Here is a 12,861-nt window from a genome sequence, read left to right on the forward strand (position 1 = left end):
CAAGAAGGCTTTTTGATAAGGAAAAAGGATCGAAGCCAACCCTTTCATCCTTGATGCAATTTTTTTTTTTTTTTGAAATAATCTTCCATATTCTACCAATCAATCTGATTTGGCAATAATCTGTCAGAGAGTTGGATATTTTATCTTTGGAACAAGAGTTGTAAAAATGGAATTATGTTTTGAATCAGTGAAAGACTTTCACCAGAACACTTTGAACACCTCCATGACATTGCAGTTCAAAATGTGCCAACACCTCTTGAAAAACTCAATGGAGGCCTTGGAGCTCTGTTGCCTCCTAGCTCCCTCACCACCAAGAGTAAGACCTTCTCAACAACATTATTCTCCAACCATCAACTTTGGGTTTTACTTGTTTTTTGCTTGGCAAGTGAGGGTTAGTGATTACTATAGATGGGTTCAATGAGTTTGAACCATGGTTGTGTTAACATTCAAGAAGTATTTTGTTTTTAGTCATGTTTTATTTTTTTGTTATATTTAGGAATTCAGGATTTGCTTAGTATAGTCACATTCCTTTTGTATTCGATGGAAATTGATATTTAATAAAGTTCTTAAAACTTCTTCATTTAGTCCTCTTCTTATTGACAGGGGAATGCTTGTTATCAAATGAAAAAAAAAAAAAGAAAAAAAGATGAGTTGATATTTAATAAAGTCCTTAAAACTTATTCATTTGTCTAGTTTTTTTTCCTTTTATCATTTTTTAAGGAGGTAAAATAAGTTAACAAACCTAGGATAAACATATGAATATTGGAAATTTTACGTCATTCTTTTAGTTCGATTATCTATTTTCCACACAAACTTCTTTGTTATGCTTCTTTCTCTTACCAATAAATTAACTTCAACTCAAAATGAATATAGCAAACCGGGGTGAGGTTCGTGAAATTGAGACTCTTTGTTGCAATTGTTGATGTGATTGATTAACAGGATGTTAGGTTGATTGAGAGGTTATTTGTGTCATATAAAAAGAACCCAATTCTAACTTTCATTTCGAGGAAGTTGATGCAGTCTCAATATTTTAGAAATAATAGATTTAGATTCCTCCCCTTTAATTGACTCAAGCCTTACATATGTTTTTATAAACTTGCAAGTGCACATAATTAATCTTATTAAGGTAATGAGGTTGTCCTCTTGAAGAAGAGAAATAAACTAGACGCTTTAACTTATTTGCTCTTTTGTTTTGTTGGAAAATAAGTGTTGTGTAGTGGGTTCTATATTCTTTGAAATTAGGACTAAAAAGGGTTATTTCTTGCAGATCCTACTTACACCTACTCATCTTGGCATAGTCGTGGAATTTGTTGCTAGTGATGAGTTCTTTAAGAGGATATGCAATGCTAGTAGATTCAATGACAAGGTACATTTACGAGGGCATTATTCTGATGAAAACATTACATGTCAGGTTTACAGTAATCCTACGCTCCCCTTGTTGAAATATTGTTTATTGATAGCATTGATTGATAATGAGAAACTTGAAATATTGTTTATCTGAACCTTTTTGGAGGCTGCTACATTTGTATGATGTCAAATTTCAGGTGCTTCAATCTGTCCTATCCATAGCAGTTGAAGAAGTTGTTCTCTATGGAAACTATTCTTGATAAAGGTCAAGCCCTGTTGTTTATTCTTAGGATTCTATTTTATATTAGTTACCATTCTCTTTATTTTTTCTCCCTTGAACAAATAGTACTTCCCTTGAACAAAGATCAAGAAATGGACTTTTGTGAACCATAAACGTCATGTTGGTTTGCAAGAGCTCTAATACAAGTTTCAAGTTGCATTATAACTTTCAGCCACCTCTGAATAAATGTCAGCTTATAAAAGTATATGATTCATTACACTTCATGTTTTATCCCTTAATACCAATGCATGTTTTTCTTCAACCAATTTATTCCTTGAACAATATCTAGGATTGCATAGTACAGGCCTTTTTATGTATTACATAAATGTGATCCAATTTGCATTGAAGTATATATGATAACTTAGTACAAGTTTGCATGTCCACCTTGGTTACTTCTTGATCATGTGAAGCTCAGTGGTTAAAACATCAACATCACATATAAATCAGACGGGACACACATAGTTGTTGGAAACAGGGTTTGTTTTACCATCAATTACAAATAGTAGAGCCAATAGGCTGTGATATGTGCAGAATGACAGACTTCTTGGAGCTGTGCTACTTGCAAGGGAAAGGCTTCTTAAGAGACTGAGAGGTGTTTCTCTCAGTGGTAACAGGTTGGTGCTCACATTGTGATATATATATATCTGTTGGTTTGTTAATTTTCATGCTTCATAAAAAGTGGGCTATATATGCCCTGGGATTTTGTTTGAATGATAATGCCCTTACCAGAATTTGCAAATGAAATGAAGATATCTGTGCAAAATTATAGGTATCCAATGTACCACGACATGGTGGACATTTTTTTTATTAGTGTACCTAAGGTAGTGCCATTGCACTTCATTTTTACATATTAGAAGTGCTTGGATGCACCCCTAGTAGACTAGTTGGTGTTATTTTTCAGTTTCTGCCAATGGTTTTCCATGCTAATCACAAAACAATTCCCAATTAGTTCTATGCCGACTTGAGAAAAAGTATTTGTCCACATTGTTGGTCGTATTTCATTTTAGGTTATTATGCATTGTTGTTTCCCAAGTGAGCTCTTCAGAATAACAAGAATGGCCTTTGAAAGCAAAATAGAGATCTGTAGTCTGGGTGTTATAAGTGATGGTTACTATTTACACAGGCATGCATGTTGTAGATTTGGGCCAAAAGTTCGGCTAGATTCCAACTAGGTAATTCCCTAGGGGTTTACTGGAAGAAAAATGAACTTAATGGGATAATCAACATCATCTATTTCAAGCATTCTCTCTCTGTGACTTTCTACCAGATGCACTTAACTTGAATAGATTGAAACAGATCAAGTTATCTAATCGTGTTACTTAGCAACAAGAAGAAGTTATCTAATCATGTTCTATTTATGAGTTAGAGATATATTAGGTGGGACCTATCATATGGTCGGACAGTACTTGAACTTATATTAGTTTTTTAGACAATAATCGACCCCATGATACTAAGATTATTGAGATTACCTTTCCCCAGGTGAACAGTCCATTTGCATGAGGTGTGAAGAGAAGTCTCATGAGCTCTCTTTAGGGTGAGGTTGTTACCTTTTTAGATGGATTGGTTATAGATCTGTTATTAGTGTAAGATTGTATTTTTATTGATGAATATTTTTATAAGAAACTATTATATTTCTTAATTGCTTTATTTCTGTCTAAAGTTTGTGTAAGAAAAGACCAATTCATTGGCTGTTGGTTGGGAAATTTGGCACTTTGGCATATATTGTTATTTCTTTATCTATTGTTACATAACAAATAAAGAAAAACCTCATTTACTTGAGGATTCTCAACATTTTTTACTGGGAGACCAAGCACAAACATATGATTGAGCAATGTTTTGTCATTTTTTTTTGTAAGTTATCTATTTACATTATACTTATTTCAGTTCTTTCTCTTACATATTTAGTCAGTTAATTAGGAATTAAGCTTGGTTGCTGGTTTTTACCTTGAGTTTTTTCTCCAACCCTTATATGGTGGTCTAATTCTGTTTGATATTATAGGCAACTGAAATGGAGAAGAAAGATAAGAAGAAAGGAAGAAAGGGAGAGCGAGACAAAGAAAAAGAGAAAGTAAGTGTTCCTTCTAATCCCCAATTTCAAGTTTGAAACTCTATAAATGTCTTCAATGGGCTATAGAAACAAGAAGGGCGTGAACACCCCCGATATAAACCATATGTTGTTCCATCCAAAAAATCAGCAGCAAAAAGTATTGACTTCGATGCCAACGAAACATTACTGTTATAATGGTCCCCTTAAGCCTTAGTTTAAAGTCTACATTTTTAGGTTCTATAACTTTGGAATCTATCAATAAATATATATTTTTATAGTATTACTTTATTTTATTTATTTTTACTATTTCCAACTCTGCCTATGTAGTTTATTGTACGTGAAATGGTTGGTCTCAAGCTCAGATATAGCAGACGGGTCATGTTAGGTTAGCAGCTCCCCTAAAATGAATCTTAATCAAACATTGTCCAGGCATGATTGAATGGAGGAAGAATGTATATGGCTTTTTTTTTATTATTATTATTTTAAATATGAGAATTGGGATAAAAAATAACATTGTCCAAATAAATTAATGCCTAGACTTTGCGTAGGCTACATCTCAAATGAATATATTAACACTATTAAGTACATGTATGAAAAAAGTTGACTTGTTTAAGAGCATGTGAAGTGGAGACAAATGAGTTCTTAGTTACAATTTATTTGCATAAAGGAATGACCTTGAGTCTATTGTTTGCTCTAGTTATAGATGAAGTAATCATTCATATTCAAGAGAAAATATACCTTAGTATATGCTATTTGTAGATATGGAGTATGCAGAACAATTACTGAGTATGTTGAATGCAATTTAGAATTGATACAAACGGAGAGGAATGATACACCCGCCACCTGACCTCACTCACTGGTGGCTCATAACTTCTTCACCTCATCATTTTTTATAGATTGTTCCTCTGATCTCATTTTATGGTTGTATGACATATTCGTAATTTTTGGGTTTATGTGGCTGATATTTATTTTAGGTTTTGAAGCATTACACATTTGCAGAATCTGGTTATTGAAATTCTAGATTGCTAATCAAGTTAGATTTCACTTGCCTTTGATGTTTCATAGATGCCTTACCTTTATAAGGACTTTGAAAGTCATGGTTCAACTATTCTATTATTCTCTTATGCAATGGTGGGATATAATCAGCTCAATATCATGTTATGTTTTATCTTACTTTAAATGTGAATGAAAACAGAGTGGGTGAATGGGGCGACCATGTCATACTACAAGCTGCAGCAGATTCGGTATGAAATAGCAACTACCTTGTCCTTTTATTCATGAAATTTGAATAGTTCTTTAGTTTCTTGAGGTTTGTTTCATATTTTAGTGTGATTTTAGTAATTTGAACTCGAATCTACAAATGATGCTCTGTTTCTCTTCATCTTGAAGTTTTTCACTTTTTTCTACAGTCATTTGAGAATGATCTCTTTCTATTTCTTGAATTTAAGTTAGATTTTGCTTGAATAATAGAAATTTCTAACATGTAAGCTAATTTTATGGTGAAAAACATCTGTTATTGAATAGTCTTGTTAGTTATGTTTACATATCTTGATAAGTGGCATTGGCTTTATAGTTATTACAATTTCATGGTGTTTTAGGTTTTCTTCTGACGTTGTTGCCTTGCTTTCTTTTCTTAGGGTTTTGAACATGGATTCTCCTGGAGTAGACGAAGCAGAAGCACCAGAAGCTTTGCCACCACCTCCACCTATTCCACCAAATGTAGTTCCCTTGTTAGCTGAATTGGCAATGGATCTCCAAATGAGGGACGATTGCGATTTATTTGTAGTATTATGCGACATTTTGTAATTTTGATGATGAAGTACTTGGTAATTTTATAAATTATTACTAATTGTAACTTTTTTTGTGTATAAATAAATGTGATAGAGAGCCTCAATGTTCTCTAATTGTGAGTGATAGGTACGTAGAAAAAAATGTTTTTAATTAAATTTTTTTTAAATGTTTAGATATCAGTTTATGAAAACTTTAGATATCGGTTTGTAACCGATGTCTAAAATCTCATACTTAAGACATCACTCTTATAGACATTAGATTTTAATCGATGTCTAAACTGTTTTCTTTTGGTTAGTGCTTCCAGATTGGGAACGGTTTTAAGCTGTTCCAAATGCTAAGCTTTGGAACGGTTTTTACCGCTTCCAAATCCTGAGATCTAGAACGGCTCCTAGCCGTTAAAATCCATTAACGATGCCTCCATTACAGACAGACCGTCAACCGTTTCATATTGGCTTAGGAACGGTTATAATAATTACCATATTTGTTGTAGTGTGCATCTAAAACATTCTGTCACTTTTGTAAAATAATTAATTTGTCATTTCACGAAAGCAACGTATTCACAACTTGGCATGAAGAAAGCAATATAATTATTGTTTTTCTATAAAATGACTAGTGAAAACATCGAAGAGTTGCTTTCATCTGCACTTTATTTTTAAATACAAATTATGATCTAAAAAACAAATGTAATGTACATAAAAAGAATGATAGAATAACTATCATTTTTAGATAACAAGACAATGTATTTTACAATGAGAAACTAAATTAATTTTCAAAATGATGAATTTATCATTAATCATTATAAATTGTCAGAATATTCTGTAATAATTATTTAAAATCTTAAATAAGGTTGAAAAATTCGTCGTGGACACTTAGAACGTCCCTTTAAAAACATAATTAAGAAACTTAAAACTCATTCATGGGACCTTATAAATAAACATACAATGAAGTGTAGCTATTTGACTCCCTGAAAATTACATGCTTATATAAGCATGTAATGAGAAAATCCAACCACCTTGCACCCTTATATTTACCCTACTAATAGTAATGAGAAAATCCAAACTAAAGACCATGGAAACAATGCTCTTAAACTTCACTTCCACAGCGCTGTCTGCTCTTCTATCCTTCTTCTTCCTTGGTTTCTCACTTCCTTGTCTCACATTTTCTTACAATAACCTCATGGAAAGCTATGAACGACTCCAACTCACATTTGCTTTGGGTCCTGAGAGCCTAGTTTTTTATTGTAGGGGAGAAGGCCCCTACACAGGTCTCTCGAATGGTTACATTTTCAAATGGCAAGGTCACACCCATGGTTGGACTGAGTTCGCCCTCACTTCACAACATAGGTATGATCTCATCAAACCCCACTTATATATATACCAGTACGTGTAAGTTAAGCACTTAAGCTCAAATGTTTTAAACTTTGACTGAGTTGACTCGGTGGTTTGGTTATAAAACTCGTATTTCTATTTAAATAATATAAATATTTAAATTATTGAAAAAATAATTGATTTTATGAAGAAGAAATATGAAATCCTAGTTGACCATATATACCAATATTTTTAAAATATTAGATAATATGATGAGATTTTGGATGAGTCAATGTTAATGTTAAGTGTCATTCACATCGAAAATCCTTCAATGTGAAGGACGATTTCACATCGAAATTAAATCCTGCTCGTTCATGAAACTGAAATACAAGCATGCCTGCATGTTAGTATCCAATGACAAAACATTCATGGGCGCATGGATTTCGGTTCGAGATCCCATACGGTGTTGTCATCATGAATCAATGTTTCCACAAAAGTCCATTTTTCATAGAGTCGAGATCCCATACGGTGTTGCCTTTCTATAGATATAGGAAAGGTATCTCCGTGGCACAGTTTGAGTTTGATTAGGAATGCCATACGGTGTTCCCTTTCTATAGATATAGGAAAGGGAAAGGTATATCCGTGGCACAGTTTGAGTTTGATTAGGAATTCCATGACTTTGATTAGGAATCCCGTGTTCCCTTACTATAGATATAGGAAAGGTATCTCTGTGGCACAGATTGAGTTTGATTAGGAATCCTATAGAAAAGGGAAAGGTATATCCGTGGCACAGTTTGAGTTTGATTAGGAATTCCATGACTTTGATTAGGAATCCCGTGTTCCCTTACCATAGATATAGGAAAGGTAACTCTGTGGCACAGTTTGAGTTTGATTAGGAATCCTATACGGTGTTCTCTATCTATAGATATAGGAAAGGTATTTCTGTGTCACAGTTTGATTAGGAAATAAACATTGGGCTGCCTAAACAGCTTGATTAAGAGTCTGAGGTTTTTTAAACACCAACTAAAGCATGCTACATACCTATCCTGAAGCTTGATCAAGAGTTTGAGGTTTTTTAAACACCAACTAAAGGGTGCTACATACCTATCCTGAACAGCTTGATTAAGAATATGAGGTTTTGTAAACACCAACTAAAGCGTGCTACATACCTATCTTGTAGGAACGGGCCACCATATTGAATCCTGAGTCTAACAACTTATAATCTATAAATATAAATACAAGTTATTACACTTATTTTTTATTTCAATTTTTACAAAAAGAGAATCGAAATCAAGGAAAATCAAAGATGATGTTTAAGTTGGTGGTAGTATTTTTGTTGTCGATTTCTTCAGTTACGTTTGGTCAAAGAAATTTTCTTCTAGCCTCATTGAAATATGGAAATGGACCAGAGAGCATGGCTTTTGATTGCAATGGACAAGGACCCTATACTGGCATCTCTGATGGACGTATTATGAAATGGGAAGGCCCCAATACTGGTTGGATTGAGTTCGCTGTCACTTCACCAAACAGGTAATGATTAAATAAATATGACGAGTCAGAATGGACTCAAATCTGTTTCAACTGTTATTTAGATCATTGTTTTTAAACTTATTGAGTCTAGAAACTACTTGATGCACTAACTCACTGAGTCAATTAAAAGATGAGTAATGTTCTTCAAGGGATTAGTTCAGTTTTTTTTTTTTTTCTGCTACGAATGGGTATCTCTAGCATCGTAACCATTCATAGATCCAATGATAGAAGATTTCTATTTTTATTTAAAGCAAAATTAACTTAATTTTATTTTCATGTGTTTTAAAATTTTCAACTCTTATTGACCTTTGTTATCACAAAGTAAGTATACCCATTTTGGTTTTTTTTTTTTTTTTTCATATCAAAAGGGACTTAATTATTTTATTGAATACACCTTGTACTGTTTGTTCTTATTTTCTCCTCGAGATGGGTATCCTTTTTTGAAAAAAAGGTTATTAAATTTTTTGATACTTATTTTAAAAATGTGAACGTTATCATTTTGATTTGATCATGAACAGGAATAGGGCTATGTGTGATGGTAATGTTAACCCTGAATTGGAGTCAGAATGTGGGAGGGCATTGGGCTTGGAATTTAATAAGGTGACTTGTGACCTATACATAGCAGACGCGTACAAAGGATTGGTAAGAGTAGGAAGAAATGGTGGGGTGGCAATACCACTTGTGTCGAGTGCAGAAGGTGTTCCCTTTAGATTCACCAATTCTTTGGACATTAATCCGGAGAATGGTGATGTGTATTTCACGGACAGTAGTCTGCGATTCCAAAGATGGTATTATATTTGAGTATTTGTGTTATTTGTTTTTAAGATTCCAAAGATTGTATTATATTTGAGTATTTGTTTTTAATTGAATTAATGACTTTAAAAAAAAATTGTTGTAGGGAAAATTTAAGAGTTGTCCAAACTGGAGATAATACAGGAAGGTTGATGAGATACAGTCCAATAACCGGACAAGTAACAATATTGCTTAGAAATCTTCAATATGCTAATGGAGTTGCATTAAGCAGAGAAAATACTTTTGTTCTGTTCACGGAGACTAGTGGAAGTCGAGTTCTAAGATATTGGATAAAAGGTTCAAAAACGGGAACTACAGAACTATTTGCGCAAGTCCCCGGTGCACCAGATAACATCAAGAGGAGTTCTAGAGGAGAATTCTGGGTCGCTCTCAACAATGGAAGAACAACTCCATCCTATACTTATGAAACTATAGCTCTCAGATTAGATAATGAAGGTAGAGTATTGGAGGCATTGCCTAATAATGGTTTGATGGAGTCTGTTAGTGAAGTGGCAGAATTTAATGGATATTTGTGGGTAGGATCTGTGGTTATGCCTTATGCTACTGTTGCTCAAGTTTAGGAATTAGATTTCAATTTTTTAGTTTTAGTTTCAATTTTTTGAGTTTAAGTTCCAATTTTTTAATGAGATATATTTTTGGATTTTTATTTTATTTTATACACTATTGGTTATTTATAAATTTTATAAAGAAATGGGTTTGGTATTACTTCTTTCCATTAAATTTTGGTTGAAATCATTATGATTTGAAGCCTCATATTACCTGACCTATAAGTATTGAATGCTTCTGAATTGTTCTAGAGTGGAGTATTTTTTAATCTTTATAGTCTCGATGTTTTTGTATTTTATATTTAGTAAACCCTAGCTAACCCAAAGAGCAGAGAGAGAAGAAGATGAGTGTAGTATACATTCATGAAAAGTGGATTGATTAGTATACACATAGGTTTCTCTCGTGCTCATCTATCCATTTGAGAAAAAGCTTTGTCTCGAATGTCCTTCGATGCTAGAAAATTTTGTTGATCTAATTTACAAGAACCACATGAATTTAGTTACTATTTGATATCAAGAACCACAGTTATACAATCAAAAAATAATTAATCCATTATGTCTTCTTTTTAGTCAACGAAAAGATGTTGATGATTGAATGGAGAATAATAGAAAAATATAATAAATCCATCAAGACTCTCCTTCTTTTCTCTTTCTCTCTCTTTTACATGACTATTAAGGTTCTCCTTTACATGATTATTAAGGTTCTTTTAGTCATGGTCAAATTGATTTTTTGATTCTTTTAGATTGATGATCAATAATCTCAATCCCATATGTTAATATTAAAACACCTTTTTTTTAGTATTGCCCATCCCATTACGATACTTGTCACAATATTGGAAAAGGAACTGGGCAAGAGCCTTCCGAATTTATTTTCGGAGTGATCTACGACCACCCTTAGTCAATCGTGGGAGGCCGAGGGGTGTGAAAACCACCAATAAATGGTTGTGAAGGATCTATCTTGTAAGATGGGATCCCCCACAACCACAAAGTGCGAACCAACATCCATGATGATAGAAAAATGATTCAAAAAGCTCTGTAACAGGGACATCTTCCGAAATCCAACCTAACTTTTGGTGCGGTATCTTAACAACCCAATTAGTAATTTGTTTGTGTTCTATTAATGCTTCCTCATCCCTGTGAAATGTCAAATCATCAATCTCTACAAGTTGAATTATTGATCTAATGATCGGACGATTTATAGTCATTAAACTCGACAATTATGATGATCTTAATGATTGGATCAAAGGTTGATCACAGTTAGAATCATCGATTTCAAAAAACAAAAAAATTTGAAAGAGTGTGTGAGAGGGCATTAAGATAGACACTGCAAACTATTTGGACTACCAAATTATGATGAAAAAGTCAAGGGGCACTTAGAAAGAAAATGCACCAAATCGATTTGCACCAATTTAAGGCAGGAATGGTTCAATTCTGAATTGAAAGGTCCAAAATGGAATCATAAAATCAGTGTGTAGTTGAACAGGTAGGTCTACAAGTAGGTGTAGAGTAGGTCCGTCAAATTCATTTACAGTGGAGTTAGGTTTGAGGAGTTAAGTAAGATTTAAAAACTAAATTTATTGACCACAACACAACAATTTACATTTATGATTTATCTGTCACTGTCCAACTACTCGTTTTTAAATTAAAAAAATAAAAAATAAAAAAATAAATTATAACTTACAATGGCAGGGGAGGAGTCAGGAAATTTTTTATTTTTTTATTTTTTTATTTTATAGTGAGAGCAAACTATGGTTCACTGCATAATTGCAGAATTTGAAGATGAATGATTTTAAGGAGAAATTCTGAGATTTTTTATTATTAAAAGTTGAAGAAAATGATAGTTAGATCATTTCCAATTATTATATGAGAAGGTCCGATCCAGACGCAAAATCATCAACAAAAAATTGAGAGGGGAAGGGGGGACCAAAAATTGGAGGGAGGTGAGGTTGTGGAAATAAATGGAACATGTAATTAGTTGAAAATATTGACGTGTCTCAAAGTTCTGTCGGGACAATTGTCCCCACCAAATCCTTATTAACTCCATCCCTGGAGTGGAGGGGGCAAAAATTGGAGGGAGGTGAGGTTGTGGAAATAAATGGAACATGTAATTAGTTGAAAATATTGACGTGTCTCAAAGTTCTGTCGGGACAATTGTCCCCACCAAATCCTTATTAACTCCATCCCTGGAGTGGAGGGAGGTGAGGTTGTGGAAATAAATGGAACATGTAATTAGTTGAAAATATTGACGTGTCTCAAAGTTCTGTCGGGACAATTGTCCCCACCAAATCCTTATTAACTCCATCCCTGGAGTGGAGGGCGCAAAAATTGGAAGTAGCTGAGGCTCTGGAAATAAATGAGACATGTAATTAGTTGAAAATATTGAGGTGTCTCAAAGTCCTGCCAGGGCAATTGTCCCCACTAGATCCTTATTAACTCCACCCCTGGACAATGGGCATTGTAATTAGTTAAGAGAGCCTCTATTGCCACGACATGGGTTTAAAATTTACTTCCACCCACTAATTGGCAATTACTAACTCACTTGATTAGTTACGTAAAAAACATTGGCTAAGTTTTAATGAGATTGTCATATGTATTTAATTTATAACTTCTAAAACATTCATAAGATATACTTGCCTATGAATCGGATAGGACAACTTCATTATTTATGGGCATTGTTGAGTTAGATGTCTCGATTTAAGTTCTTCATCAAATGCATAACTTTGGGTTTCCAACCAACTTCTCAAAAATAGCAAATTTAATTACTACTTTTGAAAATATATAATGTGTCCATTGCTTTTGAAAAGAAGCAAATTTACCGCTCTTGAAATTAAGAATTGTATCCACAATGTATTTGCCGGTTTTGAAAGCAACAAATTGTCATTTTTGAAAGCAATATAATCTTCAGTTGGCTCGGTAATGTGAAAGATCTTTATTTCGGAACATGAATTATTCTAAAAAGTTGATAAATAACTTACCTTTTCAGATAATAAGAAATCGTACTTCATCGGGCAACCAAACATTTTTTAATTAGGTTGGAGATTCAAAACAAAATTTATTGACGATGACTATTTGCCTAGCGTAAGTCAAGGTGAAACTAAATTATTTTTAATAAAATAGTTAGAAATAGACTATAATTTGTTTTATAAAAAAAACGAAGAAGAAGCAAAATTACTTATTACACCCTAATCCTGGGTTTTTCCA

At 33.3% G+C, this 12,861-nt stretch overlaps 1 protein-coding gene across 1 annotated transcript; it reads left to right on the top strand.

Annotated features, from left to right (window-relative positions):
• Nucleotides 1-8,049: 8,049 nt before the first annotated feature.
• LOC147401438 (protein STRICTOSIDINE SYNTHASE-LIKE 10-like) lies at nt 8,050-9,772 on the top strand. Its single transcript, XM_086441572.1, has 3 exons — nt 8,050-8,302; nt 8,821-9,090; nt 9,201-9,772. The coding sequence occupies exons 1-3, from the start codon at nt 8,079-8,081 to the stop codon at nt 9,673-9,675; spliced, it is 969 nt and encodes a 322-aa protein (XP_086297698.1). The 5' UTR covers nt 8,050-8,078; the 3' UTR covers nt 9,676-9,772.
• The last annotated feature ends 3,089 nt before the right edge of the window (nt 9,773-12,861 follow it).

The sequence above is a fragment of the Akebia trifoliata genome, chromosome 5 (assembly GCF_017979445.1).
Source record: "Akebia trifoliata isolate Shusen 1 chromosome 5, ASM1797944v1, whole genome shotgun sequence".
NCBI classification, from domain to species: domain Eukaryota; kingdom Viridiplantae; phylum Streptophyta; class Magnoliopsida; order Ranunculales; family Lardizabalaceae; genus Akebia; species Akebia trifoliata.

Coding starts and splice junctions, on each gene's coding strand:
- LOC147401438 (XM_086441572.1), top strand. CDS start 8,079: ATGATGTTTAAGTTGGTGGTAGTATTTTTGTTGTCGATTTCTTCAGTT. Junction 8,303..8,820: donor GCTGTCACTTCACCAAACAG/GTAATGATTAAA, acceptor GATCATGAACAG/GAATAGGGCTATGTGTGATG. Junction 9,091..9,200: donor AGTCTGCGATTCCAAAGATG/GTATTATATTTG, acceptor AAATTGTTGTAG/GGAAAATTTAAGAGTTGTCC.